This window comes from Podarcis bocagei, assembly GCF_964188305.1.
Source record: "Podarcis bocagei genome assembly, chromosome: 8".
In the NCBI taxonomy this organism is placed as follows: domain Eukaryota; kingdom Metazoa; phylum Chordata; class Lepidosauria; order Squamata; family Lacertidae; genus Podarcis; species Podarcis bocagei.
The window spans coordinates 67,753,844-67,776,159 of record NC_138133.1 but is presented as its reverse complement, the minus strand read 5'-3'; the positions used below and the strand labels follow the sequence as shown (position 1 = coordinate 67,776,159).

General features: G+C 42.0%; 1 protein-coding gene across 2 annotated transcripts in view; it reads right to left on the bottom strand.

The window, feature by feature from the left end:
• Positions 1-22,316, bottom strand: part of SDC2 (syndecan 2) — a 63,422-nt gene that overhangs the window by 3,072 nt on the left and 38,034 nt on the right. The window contains exons 2-3 of one of the 2 annotated variants that reach the window (XM_081205237.1): positions 4,053-4,164; positions 1,323-1,465 (exon numbers count right to left, since the gene is read on the bottom strand). In XM_081205237.1, coding sequence (XP_081061363.1) covers positions 1,323-1,465; positions 4,053-4,164 — 255 coding nt within the window. The remainder of the gene's footprint in view (positions 1-1,322; positions 1,466-4,052; positions 4,165-22,316) is intronic. The other variant, XM_081205236.1, reaches the window with a different exon arrangement.

The window sequence follows — 22,316 nt, the reverse complement described above, 5'->3', positions numbered from 1 at the left end:
ATATTCTTTAACTGTGTAACATAACATGGCCTGTAGCTCAGTGGAAGACCATGTTCTTTGTATACGAAAGGTCCCAGGTTAAATCCCAAACATCTCCAGGTAGGTTTGGAAAGTCCCCTCTCTCAAACCTGAGGAGCCACTGCTAGTCAGTGTACCCCAGTCTTCCCCAACCTGGTGTGATCCAGCTGTTTTAGACTACAACTCCTATCAGCCCCAGCTGGAGGACACCAAGTTGGAAAATAAGGTTGGTGTAGAAAGCATAGTGTAGCTAGGTGGACAAGTGATCTGACTTGGTGAGAGGCAACTTCCCATGCTCTTGTTCCTATCATTTGAAAACAAGGAGCCTATTCCCCACAATTTAAGCCACGCCCCAAAACATTTCCACTGTTAATTTTAGGGAACTCTGTACAAAGCCCAGTATGCCAATAGCCCTACAACAAAGCTCTTAGCGGCCATCAGTTCCTTTTGATATTTTGTATTTTGGCTGCCCTGTGTAAAACCTTTTTGAGTGTCAGAATTCGTAAGGGAAGCAACAAGCACATTCTGATAGGATTCACAGTCCATAAGAGGAATAGCCAACTGCTCGGTGATGCTTATTGGGTGCCCTAGATGCAGGAAATTACAGCAGTTTGCCCTACTCTTTGGTAGTTACTGAAAACTCTCCACTATGATTTTTTGCAAGTTTCAGGCCTTTGGAAGTATCTCTTACAATGCAACTCAGAATCATAACTTTGCAGTACTTAACCCTACCCCAACTTTTGCTTTCCTTACACACTAAAAGGGGGGGGGGGGAGAGAAGCTGGTTGGAATAGGGTTAAGGGTTAAAAGAGGGGAAGCAGTGGGCAGAGCAAGGTTTAAGCACAGAGTCTCCTGCCCACTCCCTTTCTCCTTGCAATAGGCTATTGCTACTTTGAACAGCAGAAAATGCAAGGCTGGGGATTCTACACTTGTCACCAAGCTTTCCCATTTTAGCTGTAGGCACTAACACATTGGGGAGCCTGAGGATGCTCAAGGAGGAAAATGTAGCACTGGGGAAGAACCCTGCCAAACTGTGGGAACCGGCCGCCTTCTACGAGAGAGTAGCTTCTGATATATTCTCAGATATAGAGGAGGGGTACACACGTTTCAGAACAGAAGACCAAAGCTCTGCGTTTCTCCTAATAGACTGATATGATATCCAAGGGAGTTGTCTTTATGGTTAATCCACAGCTTTGCACTAAACCTAGTAAATCCTCTTAAAGCATACATCAGATGGCATTTAAGGTTAAATTATTATCACGGCAGCTTTAAAAACCAGCAAGAGGCTCCTCCCCTGAACACACCTTTGTTTGCGCAGGTACCTTGGTCTGCATTTTCAGCGTGGTTTTCTCAGTTCTGGGAGCATCACTAGTTGGTGGCATCTTTGGGAGAGTTCTTGATGGCACCACTATTGGCGTGTTATCGCCTTCTTCTTCTTCTTCAGCCCCTGAAGTATAAGAAGAATATGAATGGAAACGCATCTGTACATATTTGCTCTGCTCTAGTTTATTGCCGATACTTGTGTGCTGCCCTAAAGGCTATTTGCAATTTTATTTTATTTTTAAAAAAATATTTTCTAAAAAAAACATCAACATCGCAGAAAAATGTAAAATAAATATTGGCGCTTCTCCTCCAAGGAGCTCCAAGATAGCATATACTTCTCCCCTCACCCCAACCTTTTTGTCCTTACAACAACCCTGTTGTAAGATGACTTGAACTCTTCACAACATGCTGGTTTCCTATCTACAGCAGTGAAGGCGAACCCATGGCCCTCCATATTTGACCATTGACCATACTGGCTGGGGCTGATGCGAGCTGGTGTCCAACCACATTTCCCCATGTCCCTGATCTGCAGGGGGGGGGGTTGCTTTCATAGGGAAGCATTCAAGCATGTGACACCCCCCCCCCCCCAGGAACAGTTTAAGAATGTAATCTGGTGTTTGTGGGGACCAGCCCTTACTTATTCAGCAGCTGGCTAATCAAAAAGGTCCTAAGCATTTACTGTGTAATTTATTTAGCTGTAAAAAGGACCGGATAGTTATCTGACCGATTATGTAGCAACTACTTTGCACTGAAATCCAAACACTCGTGACATTTTCTTTTATCTACCTAACTGATTTAATTCATCGAGATTTGCTCAGTAGTATTTGGCTTTCTTAGTTTAATTTTCCATTACTTCAGTACATTCAACTGGGGCAGGGGGAAAGAATTATATTAACCAAGCAGCCTGGTGCAACCACTTTTTTAATTCCTCAGGGTCTAATCTAGAACCAAATCCCATTTTTTTTGTCTTATCCCTTATTTATATGCAATAAATCCAACAGGATATCAGCGTTTAAGACTGCATATCTCAACTCCAGAAAACATAAATGCACAATTCAACCAACAGGAAGCTTCAGAAAAGTTCAGGATTACTGTGTAACTATAGAAATGCACATGAAATTTCACAATCCAGGTGGGAGCATGGAAGGGGTAGCCACTGAGAGCTCTGTTTGTTCCCTGCCACACACTCAATATCTCCGTCACTCTAGGTAGCCCTGCCCCCACGCCCATCAACAACATTATGCTCTCCATAAAAAATACGCTTTAACTGACATATGCTAATGAGATGCAATGCTCTTGCTTGTGGCAAAAATTATCACGTGGTGTCACCTGAGCCACAATTACTTCTTTGTTGCCCAAACATTCTCCGTGGCCTTTAAATGCAGCGTGTCACCAAGGTCATCCTACTAAATGATACAGACACTGATAACAACATGGGGATTCTAATCTTCATCATAAACAGCATCACAGATTCAGCAGGTAGTCAACATACAGGCAATGTCTGCTTTAGGCACATCCAATATATGTGCGGTTGTGCACATGTGCATTGCACCAAATACAGAAGTGACCCAAAAAGTCACCAAAAGGATGAAGGTGATGGACTATATGACATTGGCCGAGATGACTGGCAGAATCCGTGATCAGGGGAAAGAGACGGCGGAAGAAGATTGGAAGAAATTTAAAATCTATCTTAAGAACTATTAAAATATTGATGAATGTTAAAATGTCGAGGTTTTGAGAAAGAAAAGGAGATTACAGCGACATAAGATTAAGTTAAAGAAAAGAATAAGAAGAAATATATTTGATAAAATTATTTAGGATTTGCTGAAATAATTTTGGAAATCGGGATGTAGGAAGGGGAGGTTTGGGGGAGTCCGAGAAGTGAGGGATATGAAAAAAAGGTTAAGAAATTATACATGTTTGTATGTCTTTTTATTTGTTTGTATTGTTTAAAAAATGTTGTAAAACCAATAAAAAAATTATAAAAAAACAAAAACAAAAAGTCACCAAAAGGGGCGGAAGGGGGTGTCTGAAGGCTTTTTCAAAGGTGTTTCAAATATACACACTTTCACTTAAATGCATGGTGCCTAGGAACGTAACCTCCGCATAAATTGGGAGCTGCCTGTACAGTCATACCTCGGGTTGAATATGCTTCATGTTGAGCGCGTTCAAGTTGCACTCCGTGGCAACCCGGAAGTAACGGAGCGTGTTACTTCCGGGTTTTGCCGCTCGCGCATGCGCTCAAAATGACGTCACGCGCATGCGCAGGAGCGGCAAAAAGTGTCACATGTGTGCGCAGACTTTCCATCGCTAGTTACGTTTGCTTCTGGATGCGAACGGGACTCCGGAACGGATCCCGTTCATATCCAGAGGTACCACTAGACTGAATTTTCTGGACTCTACAGATTAGGTTTTTTCATGTTCTTGTTGATCAAGGGCCCGCTTCACACATATCAGCTGACCTGAGTGCATCAACACAACTAGTGGGGACCCACATAGGAAACACAGGAAGAGAACATGGTCGGACTCTTCTAGCCCAGTAATGACTACTCTGCTTCTCATTGCTTGCTACCTGATTTTATTTCATTCTTAAGAAGCCAGGGATCTAACCTGGCACATTTTGCATGTGAAGTGTATGCTGTACAATGGAACTGTAGGACAAAGGCCATGTCCGGCCCTAACACATTTATCATTATGCGATATTGCTTTACCTGAGCCTGAACCCGAAGTATAATCATCGTCATCAATTGGATAAACTCCTGATGCTTCTTCAATGGAGCTGTTGTCAAGGTACAGGTCTTTATCGGAGGTCAATGCTGCTCTCTGGAAATGATGGTGAAATGCATGGTTAGTTCTTTGTTTCATGAAACACAAGCACAACTTCTAATTTAATTTCATCCCAGTATATCATTAACTGAACCGAGGAAGCAAACGTCACAATAAATGGTAGTGAGAAACAGTGTTAAAACAAGTGCCATAAGAATATCCTTCATGGACATTGTTGAACTGGGTTTAACGAAAGATGAGGTCAACATGGAGGCTACGTCCTGTTTCCATTAGCCAAGATTTATTAATTTAAATTGATCTTATTAGACATATTGTCAAAGTCTGTACTTTCTTGGCTTGAAATATGAAGCACAAGGACTTGTTGTGCTTGCATTAAATAAAAGGCAAGCATTATGATTCCCAAAATCTCTTTTCAGCTAAACTGCTTCCTTCCTCTGTTTTTTCTGTATATCAGTAGCCATGGGAAAATAACATTTCCCAGGGCTACCAACCTTTGGGCTGCTTTTACAACAATACTCCAGGAGAGAGATGTCTCTCTTTCAATCCAGTATCCAAACAAGAACCAGATAAGCAGCTGCAAGAATGAGTGTTGGTAGCTCCAAGGTGGGTTAGTTGGTGGAGATAATTTGGGGGCTCAAGGATATAGGGATTTGGATGCTCCAGGATTAGTGAGAAAATGATCTGTCCCATAGTGCTCCAGATAATATTATAATGGGTACCACAGGATCTAATTGCAGTTATAACAGAGCTCAGTATAAAGTGAGTTATTCCCCAACTGTTTTCGGGAAATATTTACTGAGGACCAAGGGTAGAGAGCCTGTCACTCATTTTTCAGATCTCATTCCAAGGCAGCCAACAAATTCACACCCAACACCACCTCACTAAAAAATAGCATAAACACAACCAATGACAAGATCAGCAGTCAAACACATACTTTCTGATAGGCAGAGGTATTATACTTACTCCCTCAAAATGAACTGACAAAGCTCCCAGTTATTAACTTTGAATCATTTAAAAACCAGCAGGCCCCTTCATATATTACAACCTGAAACAGGAGGTTGACAGGCAGTTTAGGTGGAATCTCATATGAGCAACTTGAACATGCACTTGTGCAAGAAAAAATGGTTTTAAAAAAATGAGAAAAGGGACAAAAACAGAGAAATGCTGGCTAGTGCTCCCTGGTCAAGTCAGAATAAGAAACAGCGCTTGATCACTGGAAATGGGCTCTCATATTTTAACACATAAAACAACATGATGGACTAAGTTTATTAAACATCAAAGATCCAGACAAGAACATATGAGCAATATTCTATGCATGCCTACTATAAATAAGTTCCCACTGGGTTCAGAGGGACTTACTCCCACCTAAGTGTGAACTGTTAGATCGCAATCTACATGCATTTAATTGTGTGCATTCAGCTGAACGTGCATGGCAAAATACTTTAAAGGAGGTAGGATTCTGGGGGGGGGGGACGGGACTTCGGCAATCCCACCCAACATTGCGTCTATATGCTATTTTTGCTTGAGGTGCGGTCTCCGGAACGTAACCCTCGTGTAAGTTGCAGGCTTACTGTGTATGATTTTAGCGTCAGGCAGCAAGCGCAGGCCCCATGCAAGAGCCACAGAAACTCTGTTCAGTACACTCAGACAGGGATTGCATTCCCATCCATCAATTATTATCCCACTTACATTGATATTCTTAAGAGTATAATGCTGGAAAATCCTCTGACCTAAATTCTTCACATATTACAAGCCAATGATCATTGGAGCCCAGTCTGGATACTGAATAAACAGGAATAAATCTAAATCTAGGGGATGCGAAGCAGATTAATGTCCACTAAGCACTAAATACAGGTTGCTTCCCCTCTCAAATATGTGCTGAGTTTAGATTGCACATCTGGGAGTTGTTAGCTGTTTACAAGTCATCAACAAAATTAAAAAATAAAAGTAGTTTTACAGAAATGGTGTCACCCTAGGCCCACAGTCAAGGTAAAGGCATCTTCTCTGACCACAGATATAAAGGGAGAAGGGAATAGGTGTATCAGAGTGCCACCCACCCTCCGCCCCTGGTTCATCTTGCACACGTATCTAAATAAAAGCATCCCAATCACCATTTCATAACAGCTGGGGAAAGACTATGATAAGCAAATGTAGGAAGCACTTATACTGCAGAACCACTGATTCCTTTAGGGCTACATAATCAGTGGCCTAGCACTCATGCGCCTTTCAAATCTTATTTCTTCAGCAGGCAGCCTTATATAGAGAGTTTAAAGCTGGCACCGTATGTGTGCCCTCAGAGTGCTGCCACCTCTTCTTTTGCTGCCCACGGCAACCATTATTTTACTGTCACCAAAGGCACTTTTATCAACATATGATATGAGCACCTCAATTTATTTATTCTTAACCAAAAAACCCCACTGTGTGTACTGACCAGAGAATAAATTCCACGGTGGGTCAACATACTGAGGACAACCCTGTAAAGGTATATGTTATGTTTCAGAGACGCATAGCTGTTTTGTTTTGCTAGGGAGCCTAGTGATGTGAAAGAGGCTAGAGAAATTCACACAATCCTTATTAGGATTAGAATGCTCAGGAGTCTGTGTCAGAAAACCACCACTGTTTAAAATTGGTATAAAGTCAATAAGTTATTTTTTAAAAAAAACTCTGCCATTGTTCTCTGCCATCATTTCCTCTTATCTGCTGCTTATGCGGCCTTTTAATTTTAACTTACAAATCCTATTTCCCACCCCCCCGGTTAGTCACATTGGCAGTGCCACCCAATCAGGGAGCGTGTGGTGACTGTCATGATGCCGTAACACTGCATATCCTGTCTAAATTGGCTACACGGTGATGCAATTCCTTCCTGAATCAGTGACATGGGCAATCCCAGTCAGTTGAGGGTATTGAACAGGATAACATCATACCATTACATAGCCAGCCTGATTTTGCTATGTAATTAAGTCATTAAGGTCAAACAGAGTCAATTCAGGTAAAGTCTTATCAAGTACAATATAAAATCACCAAAGGAAGGGGCCCTCTAATAATAATAATAATAATAATAATAATAATAATAATAATAATAATAATAATAATAATAATAATAGATTAAAACTGTGCCTACCAAATCCAATCCAATTTGCTTTCTCACGGGTCCACCATGATTCTCAAAGTCTATTCCTGCTACCTAAACAGTAACTGTATGCCACGACATCTATTTTTAGGATAATCTCTTGATTTGGGGCTTTAGTGTTCCATATACACATATGTATGAAATATTATATAAAATTCAATGAATGAATGCTGATAAAACCTGGTTTCTAGCAGGATCTATTTAGAAGTAGTGGAGGCTGGTCCATGAAAGCAAATGGGGAACTGCTCAACCAACTTCAGCCAGTCCTCACCTGTCTTTTTACTCACGACCAGACCAGGAAGTAGCTCTGTCTACTTGCTTCCTTCTCCATAATGTCAGTGTTACCATTACAGAGCTTACCAAGGAGGAGGATGGGGACAAAACTAGAATTAGTGGCTTCTGCCAGTCTTTGGCTCTGCTCCACCCACTGTTGGCCTCCCTGTCTTCCACCCCAGTAAACCCAATAGGCACCAGCCACCAATGTTTAGAAGACTGTACTGAAGTATGTACATCTCTAAACAATGAGCCTCATCATCATCCTGTTAAGTTAGCATGTGTCTTGACCTCTCCAAAGCCAGGGGAGTAACCTTCCACAATGGATGGTTTCCTACTAAGAATTTGGCTCCAGATTCTGTGTGCTCTGCCTAGCACTCTTTCCAATAAGTGAGACGGGAGGGGAAGAGAACAACCCAGAACATCTGCCTGAAAAAAACCCGCTCCTCTGAGGGTGCTGAATGGTCCTCAGAAAGCAAGTTAAAAATTCATTGCTTCCGCTCCCATGCTTTTCCTGGTACCCAAATGAACCTAGGGGAGAGAGAGAGAACTTGCAGAGGTCTTTAAGACATGAGTTGTGCATCTGTTAATGTGTTTTAGATGGTGCCTGACACAACAGAGCTCTTGCCCGCACTAAAAAAAATTCTCTGCTCTAATGGAGGATGAGTGATGCCCTTTGGCTAAAGAGGCTTAGTGAATTTCATGGTGCTCAAAGACATTTTCTCTCTTGACAAGGCAATGGAATAGATACAAACTTATTTCGCAGGACTCCATACTGATATCTTATTTCAGCAAAGCAATGGCAGAAAGCAACAAGAAGGAAGTTTTATTGACCCAGAGGAAACAAGAGAGCTTCTCTGTGGGTACTTTCAAAGAAACACACATCCCTTAAAAAAAAGGGGGGGCCAAGTTCGCTTATAGGGCTGCAAGTCAAGGAGCAGAAGACGTTTTAACACAGAGAGCTACCCTGCTCTATTATTATGTACAAGTGCATGCCCACACATATAAAGCTCTAGGCTAGGTCCAGAACATGTGGAATGGCGGATAAAGCCAGTAGCATCAGAAGTCTTAGTACAATCCAGTGTTCTCCAGATGTTTGGGACTACAACTCCCATCATCCCTGGCTATTGACCAAGGAGTCTGGGGCAGATGGGAGCTGGAGTTTAACAATACCCAGAGGGGAAGATTTTGGAAGGCCTCTTTCTGTGGTCTGCCTGCCTGGGCAGAGCCTCATAACTCAGTCGATCTCTCTGCCAACACTGCAAAGGGGCAATATGGCCTATGAAGTTCTGTTTGAATAACTCTAGCTGCAATGCCAACGGATGTGGGGTTTTGCAGGGCACTGCTGTGCTGAACTGAACAGGACACCTTGTTTTAGTCCTCCCCCCACCCTCTTAGACAGGAGGGTTTACTGTAATTTAAAATGACACACGGCTTATATAAAAATGCTTTATAGTATTGAAGGACATTTGCAGATCTTCCTTATGTAAGCACGAAACAATACTAAGTCAGCATTTGTAATGTGCATCTGCAGTTGATTCCAAACTCTGGCATCCGCCTGTGGCAATGAGAGCGCAGCCTTGGAGATGAAAACTGTGCTCTGGACTGCAGCCTTGCTTGGCTTACCAGTGCAGTTACTATAACATTCAGAGTAGATGCCAGAAAGATTATTCACGCTCTTTGTATCTAATGAAGAATTTCTTCCCAACTCTCTGTGTGTATATATAATAAAATAATAAAAACGAAACATAGCTGGAGGCTCTGAACTTTCATTGCCGATTAAAAGAAAGAAAGGAAAGAACTGGCTTGACTGTCTTCAGCCATTGAGAGTACGGAAAGACCCAGATAACTGAAATTACAGGAAATTGTCTCTGTTGCACACAAAAGAGAAAGATTCTTAAACAGGAATAGGTTCCTACTGAGACATATTAACCGGTTTAGTCATATACAATTTGAATAACAGAACTGTAGAATTCATCTGGTCCAAAACCCTGCAAAATATAGGAATCTTTTGCCCAATGTGGGGATCGAACCCACGATCATGAGATTAAGAGTCTCATGCTCTAGCATTTGGATTACAGTGCAATCGTAAACCTACTATTTCTTTCTTATTCTTTAAACCAGAGGTGGGGTACTCCAGATGTTCTTGGAAAACACCCACCATCCTAGGTTACGCTAGGTGGGGCTAAGAGGATGTGGAGTCCAATGACATCAGGAAAGGCCACAGTTTTCCCCATCCCTGTTTTAAATGTGCACATGCAAACAACATAGAGAAAGTTCTTGATTACAGTTCGAAGCAGAGAAATCTCAAGCACACAAGCAGATTTTCCCAGGAGAACAAAAGAAGAACACTGCTTGATCAAATCATCTAGTCCAGTATCCAGTTCCCCACAGTGGAGAGAAAGATGCCTCTGGGATACCCAAAAGCAATGTCCGAAAGCACTAATCATTCTATGGTGTTGCTCCTCAGCAGCTGGTATTCTTCGGTTCCATATTGCCCTCATGACTAATGGTCATTAGCACTCCATTAATTTGTCTAATCCCCTGCTAAAGGCTCCACCAGCAATTACCGTATCTTTCGCTTTACAGGGCGCACCCGACCATAAGACGCACCTTGTTTTAGAGGGGGAGAACAAAAAAAATTCTCCCCCTCTCTGCGCAGTGCCCCTACAGTGAAACGGCAGGAGAAACGGAGCCCCTTCCATTTCTCCTCCCACTTCACTGAAGGGGTGCTGCGCAGTGCTCCCTCTCCCACATTGCCTTCGCCTTCAGTGAAGGCAACCCGAAGCCTCTGGAGCGCGGCGGGAGTTCCCGCTGCGCTCCAGAGGCTTCAGGTTCCTTTCACTGAAGCCAGGAGAGCAAGACTCTCCTGGCTTCAGTGAAAGGAGAGGCAAAAGGAACAGCCTTACCGCTGCTCCCTGAGCTTGTGGGGCTGGCGGTGGGGGAAGCTAGGCTTTCCCCCACCGCCAGCCCCAGAGCGCATGTTGGGGAGCAGCGGCAAGGCTACGTGCAGCCTTCCCGCTGCTCCCTGAGCTTGGCGGGGCTGGCGGGGGAAGCCCGGGTTGCTCCCCCCAGCCCCAGGGACCACACATTCACTCCATAAGACACACAGACATTTCCCCTTAGATTTTAAGAGGAAAAAAGTATGTCTTATGGAGCGAAAAATACGGTAGATATCCAAGCAGTACCATCTCTGGAAGCCACCTCCTGTCATGTAGAAGTAACAGTTTTATTAAAAACATTCCTTTTCCTGTGATCCTCGGATGAAAGGCGGTATAGAAATTTAATAAATATAAAAATAAATATAGGCACTGAATTTTTTTGTAAATTGAGGCAGCTAAATTCTATTGCTAAACCATTTCTTGTTGTGTGTTTTACCTTGTTAAGTAGCACAATTTTAATTGCTTCAATCCCACCACCAAAAAAAATAATAATCAAACACCCTTCATCCTTTGAGTTGTCTACTATATCTGATGCATGCCTAGGCATTTGAGGCACAGCATGCATTTCTGGAAATCTAAACAAAGACTCCCATCTGCACAATATAACTAACATCGGAATTCAAAAAAGGTGGGGGGAATTCAGCTTCATTGTGAAAAGCAACACCCTAATCCTGGATATGAAGACTGGGGTCTTTTGCTGCCACCATATTTATTATGCTCTCAGCTCAGCCTCCAACGTGGATGGAGTGGGAGCACTCAGCTCTGAAGACATCAGAATAGCTGCTTCCGAGAAGCTATCTCCAGTTCAAACCCTGAAGTGCCACTCCACGTTTAAGTTTTTAAATAGATAAGCTGTTCTTCTAACTGTAGCAACAGTAAGGCAGCCAGCCAGCCAGCCAGCCAAACCACAGATGGATTTACCTCAATTAGCATAGCAATTCTGCATGTTTTACAAAGAAAAAAGAAAAAAAGAAAAGCGCAGTCATCAGTCTCAGTCCCAAATAGAAGGAAGCATGCACAGCTAATTCTCCATTATAGTTCAAAATGTGGGTGTGCATTTTTCAGCCGCTGTAACATCAGCCTGCGTTTTACACATAAAGGTAAATTCAGAGAACGATCTGTTAATGAAGACCCAGGTGCCAAACTTAATCCTTTTCAGGCAGTGAGATGCTGGTACCACTGAGGAGGACAGCCTTTCCTCTTAAACAAACAAACAAACAAAACCTCTTATGAATGCATTTCTCTGTAATTAATTGCTATTAAAGGCTATGGAAGCATTTCTCTGTCTTTTGTCTCTCAGATCCATTTTCTACCTTTCAGAGGACCTTCATTTCCAGCTCCAGAGAATGCAATTGAATGATTAAAGCTGTCAGGGTAACCTTGCTGGCATGCATGCCGATAACTCTTCACATCACAACCTTCCCTCTTGCCTCACTGCCCCAGCCTAGCAGCAATTAATTGCAATCTCTCCAAGTGGTCAAATTGCAAAGCAGCCCCCCTGGAAACTTGCAGAAGCTCACACCAAAGAATGTTGTTTTTAAAGCACACACTTTGTTCTTTTCTCAAACAAACCCGGGCACTTATGCAAGCAGCTGCTAATCAATAGGCACTGGAGATGGAGTGAGGAAGGTTCTGCAAAAATACATACATACATATATAAAAACAAATCCACCACTGTCAAAACTTTCCAGCTGATGGAAAAATACATGGAGAAATAAGTGTAAGAGATGCAGCATGTTTAGCAGTTACATATTCTGAAGAAAAGCAGGCAATTACATAGCTAATGAATTGAATTACTTTTCAAAAGCACCATCTTAATCAGTGGCTATTACAGATGTCACAAAACAACACAACTTCTATTAAGCTTATAAAAATGTCAAAGCATTTCCCCTCCAATTCTATGAGAAGGTTCTCATAGCCTGGCATGCTCTGGTCCATGGGGTCACGAAGAGTCGGACATGACTAAATGACTAAACAACAACAACCTCTTAAAAATTTAAAAAAGTGGGCCCATCATGTGCAGCCATTAAGTCAAATCTTCCTTCAAGTATGTGAAATGAACTGATTTCAGAGTTCTGTTTTGTTAAGTTTTTCAAGTTGGATTGGACACTGAAAGACATGCCTTGGGGATAAGGAACCTCTGTGGCAGTCCAGATACTGTTGGACTTCAACTTCCATTAATCACAGCTCGGGTGGTCAACGGATTATGTAGTCTGTCAATATCTGGAGGACTCCATGTTCCCCATCCCTGACCTACATGGCAGGCTCATTCTTACTAAGGCCAGGAGAAAGTCACATGTGATAGTGACTATATACGCAAAACTGGGTTCTAACATGATGGTTACATGATGGTGATATAGTCAGCAAATCCAGCTTTCCAGTTTTACCAAATACTTAGTGATAGGAAACTTGCCTATGTTGAACTCCTTCACAGGCCTGGTCTTCATGCAATGTAAGCAACTGAAAGAGTACCAAGAATCTATCCTGTGTCACCAAAGCAAAACAGGGCAGTTTCTAAGTAGAACACTAACTCACTACACTTCAAAAGCGAAATGCTTAAACATTTAAGCCTTGCTACTCTCAGGTGCAATGCTTATCACACAAGGCATGCAAGAGTTGGCAGTTAGCAAACAAACGTTCTAATTTTCTAATCATATCACTGGCTCTGAGGAGAAAACAACATTCATCTTGCTGTGCTTCTATAATTTAAAGCATTTAAGCAGTTTATGCCCTCTTCTTCCCCTTAACATCTCGTTCATGACACTGCCAGGTAATTCATATTACCAGGTAATTCATTGTTAGAACTTAAAACACAAAAAGTGAGAAGCCGGGAGCTTGATAATGGCAGTCCTCTCACCTCAAAAGCTGAAAATTGAAGACCAACACAGACATTTAAAATGGAACTATGTCTTCTAGGTTTTTCTGCATTGGGCGCCACACCTTCTGCTTCCCCCCTTCCTTTTAAAACATTTAAAAACAGAATTTTGCTTATAGGACGGCAAGATATGCTGCAAAATGTGTGGAGTGCCATTAGGACATTAGCCACTGACAATCGTATTTTGATGAGGGGCCTAAATCTGTATCCATATGTATAACAAATTTGTGACAGAGACCTGCGTCCTGAGTATTTTAAGTACATAGTAACACCCTTGGTGATCAATGCATAAGGCTGGGGGGCGGAAAGAGAGAAACTCTCTGTAGCCAGTGCTGACACAAGAAGTAACTAAAAATACAAACCCATCAGAATGTAGAATTATATTTTAGCTATCATGTAACCATCAATTACAAATCTGTTTCATATGTAATGCTATAGTTAAGTAGTGCCGGATTATGTGGTTCACCAACAAAGTGGAATGGGCTCCTACGTTGCTGAGGGGAGAAGGCACCATTAGATGCAACAATAGAAATTCCAAGACGAATAATATTGCTGGCTGTTTGACCGGACGCAGAATAGCTGTGACTAATTCAATTGTGTAGCACACTGACACTCAACAGAGCTGCAGTGAAAGTACATACAGAGAGAGAGAGAGAGAGAGAGAAACAGACAGACAGACAGACACAGAGATGTCCAACTTAGTTAACAATTAGCGTTGGATCAAAGCATGGAAAAAAGGATCTCATCACCCACATCTGGAATCATTTCTCAACCCACCACTTTTTTGTGTATTCTCTGTTGACTGTTGCTATGAATGTTCTACTCAGGGACAATGTTCCAATCAAATAAAGCATTAGTGTAGCAAGAGCTCCAGGGTTGTTCATTCAAGTTATTTTCAAAAAGTTGTTTAAGCTAGGAGGCTGCCCAAAACAAATAATAATCTCACAGAAGGACCAAAGCAGCTATTTACAGGAAACAAGATTCTCACTGCAGTTCCTTTCTAAAAAATAAAAGAGCAAATTGCACTACTGAGCTATTAACGATGTACTACTAAGAGCAGTCCCGATTTCCCCTTCTTTGAATGCTTTGTTCCCTGAATTGAAGATTATTCCCCCTTCAGTGTATTCTGTCTCCTGTGTCCTATGGAACAATTTATTTATTTTACAAGACTGCTTTGATATGAATGTAATGGGAAAAGAAAGGGTAGATTTGATCACATTTCAAGTTGTATTGAAATTTGTTGTCTTTGAAATAAGTGTGATTTCTGGGATTTCCTCCCTTTTTAATACAGTATTTATATTTTAGGTTTTCAATAAAACTGGTTTCATTAATGTTTGTGAGAGAACCAAAGTGAACCAAGCTCCAGTTGAGGTGATTATTTTGTGGCTGATTTCTCCCTCTCCCTGCAACTCTTAGTGCTACTCTCATGTTGCTCATAAGAATCCATCAACCCTGCAGTGCCAATTTTCAGGCGCCTGCAGGGAGATCAGTGACAATCACTGCCCCACTCCCTTCCTCCAAGCCAATGGGAATCTTATAGGTTAGGAACTTTTGTTGATTTTGTTGTTGTTGCAAGACTGACAAAACAAGTTTGGAGAAGTACAAATGAAGATACTTGCAAAAAACCAAAAACCTCAACTTTTGAACAGCACTCGCTGCTTACTGAACGTCTTGCCATGTTTACAATTGTGCTCTGCCACTGCAGGGAACGATTTGTATAACATCAGTAGCCTTTTTACTCACGACGTTGATATAATGCCAAACCACACTGTCTGAACTTACACCATTTGATAAACTGAAAAATCTGTGGTTTCTGAGAGGTTACCAAACCAGGATCTGAAACCAATAATGTTTGAAGATAGTTTGTAAACTGTAACTGTAAACTGTTTGTAAACTATAAAGTTTGGCCAATTGTGGTTTGGACTTCCACCCCACCTCTAAAAGCACAGATTAGGATGTTCTTCTGCACTCAGAGGCCACTGTTGGGACAGCACCTGGAAATTCTCAGGGAAGGTGAGGGGGAATGTACCAACTATAGTTTGTATGGCAGTCCAGCACCTAATGCAAGCCATAGTTTGCCACTGCATATGAACCAATACACACCTGTGGGATTTTTAAATATATTTTTTATTAAAGCAGGGAGACTTCTGTACCTACAAATAAAAATAACCCTGTAGTATCTAAGTCAGGGATGGGGAACCTTTTCCAGAGGAGGCTGAAAGGAGCAAAAGGCAAATGTCGGGGAGGGCAGTGATAGTAAATGTCTTTTCTGGCCTCCTGGAAGTACCAACTCCATGTGTAGGTCTCAGCGCACTTCCTCTGTCAGGGCGAGGAGAAGAAAAACAGACTAGCATGGAAATGTGGAAAGGTTCACTTAAGTGATGAGATCCTTTCGCCGAATGGACAATTGATGGTCACAGAAGATATGGGCAGTGCAAGAATCAGCAGTGAAAAGACATATGGAGTTCTCTGGAGGATGACTCGGAATAGGAGCGGGAGAAGGCGTTAGCTCGCCAAGTGAAAAGCCATGTTTTACTGTCTTTATGTTTTGATTATTTTTATTCTGTATTTTGTGCTTTGTATACTGTAACTTTGTGTTGTGAACCACCCTGAGACCTATGAGTACAGGGTGGTTTACAAATAATACTAATACTAATACCAATAATAATGTCTGCTCTCTGGTTCAATACATCAGCATAAGAGATTTCTGCGAAAGCAGTCACATTTTGATGCAATTATTTGTATAATTTCTTATCTGGAGCACTTTGTTTTTTTTAAGTTTTTTTATTGATTTTCATACATTAAACCAAACAAAAAAGACATACATAACACATTCACACTAAAAAGAATACATAAAAAATTAACATAGGACAACAACAGATTAACTACATTAACTACAAAACACATAACACTAACTGACTTCCCTTCGTCTAGGGATCGGAATGTGTTATAAAGTTTTTCTATCTGCAGTTTCTTCTCCTCAGACTATTCTTTGCATCACAAGTGTTATATCGCACCTACTGTAATTTTTAGTTTTACCTCTGTTTCCATGTATCTGGAGCACTTTGAAGAAGTCAAGACATTAATCTTACTAGTCTGTTTAAAGGAACATTTTATATGGTTTATCTATGGTTTTAGATAAAGCTGCAAGTGTCATCCCCATTTTACATCTTATCTATATAGCACAACATGCACCTTCAATTAGAATTCCAGTACTTTGCAACAGTACAAAAAAAGCAACCACTTCATGTTAAACTAAACTTCACCAAAGTTAATCTGAAGTCTGCAAAGGGTTATGGCAGACAAAAAAAAAAAAATGCATTTCTACCATTTCAACCTCTCAGTGAAGACAATAAGCTTTAGAGCTTGTAAAACCAGAATATCAAATGTTAGCACGGAATAGTAAGAGCTCCGTGCTGTATCTTAGAAGGGGGGAGGTCTTTCTCTCTGTTTTTTGAAAGCGGGCGATCAGAGTATAAAGAGAGAGAAAACCCTTCCTTTTAAGTCCTTTATTATGAAATAGCTATTCCTGGATTCCTGAAATACCTACAATTCTTTTCATTCAGTACTAAGAAACTCTTATAAGCTTAATGAAATGAAGAAACACTATCCTTTAACAAAGACAAGATGCTTCAAGAAACAGGAGGAATGTTCATTCAGCATCTCACAACAGTGGAAGACCATGGGGGGGGGGAATATAAAGTTCAATAAAGCAGCAAATATGAAAAATGGAGTTGATAAAGTAAGCAGTCCTTAGGAAGTTTCATTAATAGTGAAAGTGTCAAGGGTGAATAGTGAATAGTGAAAAGGGTCATGTAGTATAAAGCATGAGCTTTGGGTGGGGAATGCTGCTTTGTTGCAGAGAAAAGTGTATGCAAACTATTTTCACAAAGATGTGAATGCAGTTTCTGCAGGTGGAAACTCAGCTGCTTAAACAGAAGCAGGCTGGCAACGTGGTTGTTCGATCTGTGCATGTATTTAAAGCTTGATGTCCAAGTTAGGCCTATAAGAGAAAAATCATTTCTGGAACAGTTTTCATTAAACACAAACTCTAGCATTATTTGAAAATTAAGCTGATTGTCAAGTCTTAGGCTGCAATCCTAACTGCATTTATCTATGAGTAAAGGTGGAGTAAAGGTTAAACCACAGAGCCTAGGACTTGCCGATCAGAAGGTCGGCGGTTCAAATCCCCACGACGGGGTGAGCTCCCATTGCTCGGTCCCTGCTCGTGCCCACCTAGCAGTTCAAAAGCACGTCAAAGTGCAAGTAGATAAGTAGGTACCACTCCGGCGGGAAGGTAAATGGCGTTTCCGTGCGCTGCTCTGGTTCACCAGAAGCAGCTTAGTCATGCTGGCCACATGACCCGGAAGCTGTACGCCGGCTCCCTCGGCCAGTAAAGCGAGATGAGCGCCGCAACCCCAGAGTCGATCACGACTGGACCTAATGGTCAGGGGTCCCTTTACCTTTACCTAAAGGTGGAGCTCAGTGGAAAGGCATCTGCTTTCCATGCAGAAGGTCCCGGGTTCAATCCCCAGCATCTCCAGGTAGGGTTGGGAAAGACTGAATGCCCCAGAGAGCAGGTAATCAATGTAGACAATACTGAGCCAGCAGGACCAAAGTTCTGACTCAGTAGAAGGCTGCTTCCTAGGTTCCTCTGAATTTAATAGTACTTATGAGTAGACATGGTTAGGAAGGCATTGCAATTCTGGAGGAGGCATAGCTCAGTGGGAGAGCACCAGTGAAAACACCCTGGATTCAATTCCAGGCATCTCCAGAAAGAGCTAGGAAACACACTTGGAGAGCTGGCTGGGGCTGATAGGAGAAGGGGCCCAAAATACCTGGAAAGTGCCAGGTTGGGGAAATCGTATAGACAATACTAAGATAAACGGACCAATTATCTGACTTTCTATAAGTTAGCTTCCCACATTCCTAATCAAAGTAACAATCTGGTAAGTAAAAAGCACAGAGGAAAGTGAGAACAGGAACAATTCCTTCATTTTTTGTTTTGCAAAATGCCATCACATTAATTCCTACCAGTGGAAACTGGAAATTGAAGAAAACCACAATATGAATTGTCTATTAAAGGATGTGATGCTATTTCTAAACCTGACACCACCTCTTGGACGATGTCAAACAAGTGGCAGAAGGTAGGAATTCAGATTCAATCTCAAAGTCATCAGCAGTAAATTGTGTTGTTGTTTTTTAATGATGTTAACATGAAGGTTGCTGTTATTGGGAGAGGACTGGCAGTGCACATAACAATCCTAGGTCCAGTGAAATGATGTAGGACTGTGAAACTAGGCAGTCAAAGCTCCAGGGCTTTCGCTGAGCTCTGTTATAGAATTTACAAAAAGCAGGTTAACATACAGGCCACATTTGCATGATTCTGGCTCACTGTCATGGTTGACCATGAATGAGCAGCATGGAGGTTGATCACTTCCGCTTCTCTCCTCCCCTGCCACCAGCAGAACTTAACAAACAAGGAAACCTTGGTTACCCATTATGTCTGAGCCAAGGATTGTTGTTGTTTTCTTCCAAACTAGCCATGGCCCATAAACCGACAACAAATCCTTGCCTAACGTTGGCTAGAAATGATAGTTTGTTAGAAAACAGCAAATCAACAATGACCAATTCGGATACAACAGAGAAGCCAAGAAATTGGGAAGTTGCACTAGCACCCTACTCTGGCATGGTAAACCACAATAATCCAAAAGCTTTGTTTTATTGTTACATGAGAATTTGACTATGGAGAAGCCAGTTTAGCCCCAAGTTCCAACAAATTCCATCCAACAGATGAAAGATTAAAAAGAGTTAAAGGCCCACAAGATGAAGTTACAGACACCAGATTACTTTGCTCAGGACAGAGAAGGAATCACAGCATGCTTCCTGATTAAAGTATCAGAAACAAGGAGGAGGGCTCAAAGAATCTGGTGTCAAAACTAGATTAGTCCAAGACAAAATAATGGGCAAGGAGTAACAAGAAAAAGCAGGCCGCCAGCTGGCACTTTCAAATAATCAAGATGGCCATTAGCTAGAGGAACAAGTTCCATACCTTCTCTGTGAGAGTCCTATCTTCTTTAGATTATTGCGTACACTGAATACACATCACAAAACTTAAAGCGTGGGAGCAATTCCTTATAAATGAAGGAAATGGATGGGCTGAACTATCAACACTCACCACTCCTCGCCCAAAAATCCCACCTTGAAATATTTTACAGAAGTAAAATTGGATAGAGAGGTGGCATCTGGCTGTGTACACAACGGGGGGTGGGGAATGACTGCAACTCCTGAAGGAAGATATTTCACACTTATTACCAGACAGGAGGCAAAATTGTGATAAATGCAGTATTTATGTGGTACATTAACCTCCTAAGGGCTTGATGTGTAAACAGCCAGGGCTAATTTCTGATGGTTCGAATGGGAGGGAAGGGGATTGCACATGCATTCGAATGAAACGTATGTGCTATTGTTGTGGACTGCAACTAGAAAAAAAAGAGATATGTGAAATCTTTGTTAGCACTGCAATTCAGGTGCAGGTAGGTGGGGGGGGGGGAGATAAACAGCCCACCAGGCAGCACAAGAGAAGAAATTGGGTCTAACTCCAAGCTGTAATTTAATCCCTAGAAAGTTTAATGTATTGCTGAAAGCATATTATTTGGCTATGCAAAACAGCCCTGCTTTCCTCTGTTAAGTGTTTGTAGAGCTTGGCAGGTTATGGAGCACAATGTGGTCCTGATTAATAGCCTCTGATATCCTGTGATAACGAAGGCATTAGAATTTAAGTCACACCTTACTTGCCTGGGGGCAGAAGGAACAATTTCTTACAGTCCTGAGCTTGGCCAGGAATAAAAAGAAAATAAAGGAACACAGGCTTGAGTTTGAAGCTTGCTGGAAGAAGTTGCTGAGTGGTTACTGGCTGCCAGGAGTAGCTTCAGCTCAGAAATATATTGATGAGTAGGACTGGTGTTGCTAGTACCACCCGCATTGCTTGCTTCCTCTTGATGGACTCAACCTGTTCATTTCTAATGAACTGTTCATTGCAGAAGGCAGCAAATGGTCTCTAGTGTTCTCATCACAAAAACGTGACCCTGTAAAATAGCATTGGGGAACTTCTGGTGTGCTGCCTTTTCAGCTGTTGGTAGAGTCCCATATCTGAAGAGGCTGATGACCACTGCTATATGCTTATCAACTTTTTGAAAAGAAGGGAAGGAGGGAGGATAGAAGGAAGGAAGGAAGGCACTCTATCAAGGGAAGGTTGAACAGGGCCATCTCAAGGACCTGTGAATCTTGAAGACAGCTTTGGCTTTAAAATATTGTTGGATAAATTCATGGAGAAATAGGGTAGCAGTGACTCACTAGTCATATGCTATCTCCAGCTTCAGATGTTGCATGCTTCTGAATACCAATTCCCGGGAAGTAAAGGGGAGATTGTCACCCATTTTCCTAAGTAGATTGTCACCCATTTTCCTAAGTAGAACACTTTTTTTGGGGGGGGGGTGACACTCTCCTATCGTCTCCATGGAACTTTTGAAGACCAGCAACTGAAAAAGTCAAAACAGTAGCAACTTCCAGGAGAGAATACAATTTCCTTCATTGCCCCTAAAGAGATTTTGTAAGTCAACACTGAATTTTATGTGCAATATGCAGTACAAACCATCCCTTACGCAGGTGTTCAGTTCCAAGGGATCTGTGTACACCTGAAAATATGCATACTCAACCTGCCCCCATGGAATTGGCCACATGCAAGCATCTCTAGTCTTCTGGAGCCAGCACACCAAAAGGGCCTTGGCCCCCCCAAGCAAGGCAGAGAGCTTTTAAGCTCTTTGCCTTGCTTACCAGGCAAGCTCCACTCAACCCACTGGCTCTGGAAGTCATGGGGTGCTCATGGGAACTTGGATGGCCCTGTGAGGTCTCAAAGGAGTATTTCACAGCCCACACACTCAGCGGGACTTGCCCCAAAGCAAGACAGAGAGCCTGAAAGCTCTTTCTGCACTGCAAAAACCCACGTGAAGATAACATATAAGCTGCCCACCTTATTTGAATTTAACTTGCAAAATTTTAACCAGCCAGACTTCAACCATGTGTGGTTGAAACCTCACAAGCTAAATGTGTGTAAGATGTGATCATACTGTATTCATTTTCACTTACGGCCAACCACGTTGGAGGCCTGTTTTCAAGCAGAAAAGTGGACTATAAATATTTTTAAAATAAATAAGCATTCCCCGAATTTTGTGCCTGTGGGTTTTCCATGGAGCCTTCTGGCTGGCCACCATGGAAAACAAGATTAATTAGATGGGAGTCCGTCTGGATCACACCAAACGCCTGCAAATGTTCTCAGTGTGTGTGTAGCGCTGTTTGGCAAAGATGGGCAGCAACCCAAAGAAGTAACTTGTGCAGAGCTGGGTTCATATTCATTGGTTGATCTACGAAGCAATCCTTTTTTCTTTTTTGGGTCATTGTTTCTAGGCAGGGAACAGAACAGCTGTATCTCCATAATAAAAAGTCAAAACACAATGAAGAAATCACTCTTGAGTAAGGATTTTCGAGGGATCCAAATGGGTCCCAAAGCAAGATGTCTTTGAGTCAACAATGACTCAATGGCAATTGTCTGATTTATGGTATCATTTTCATTACTTTCCTTGTATCCCTTTTCAAAGAAAAAGAAAAAGCTGGTTGAGTTTGCAGACATGAAATCAAGCACCTTAGAGACCCCTGTTCAGCTGCAGATAAGAACCAACACAACAGCTGCCTTCTGTACAACACAATCTTCTCCGTCTCCAACACCATTCCATGTGTCAGTTCCTAAAATATTTGCTGTTTATATTTAGGATTTAGGACAGTTCCAAGGTTTACATTGCCTGTAAGGGCACTTTCGCATGCTGAAGTCTGCTCAGCAGCAGGACACAGCAGCTTAATGCAATGTGCAATTATTAGGATTGTCTGTTATCCCTGGGGTCCACACCTAGTC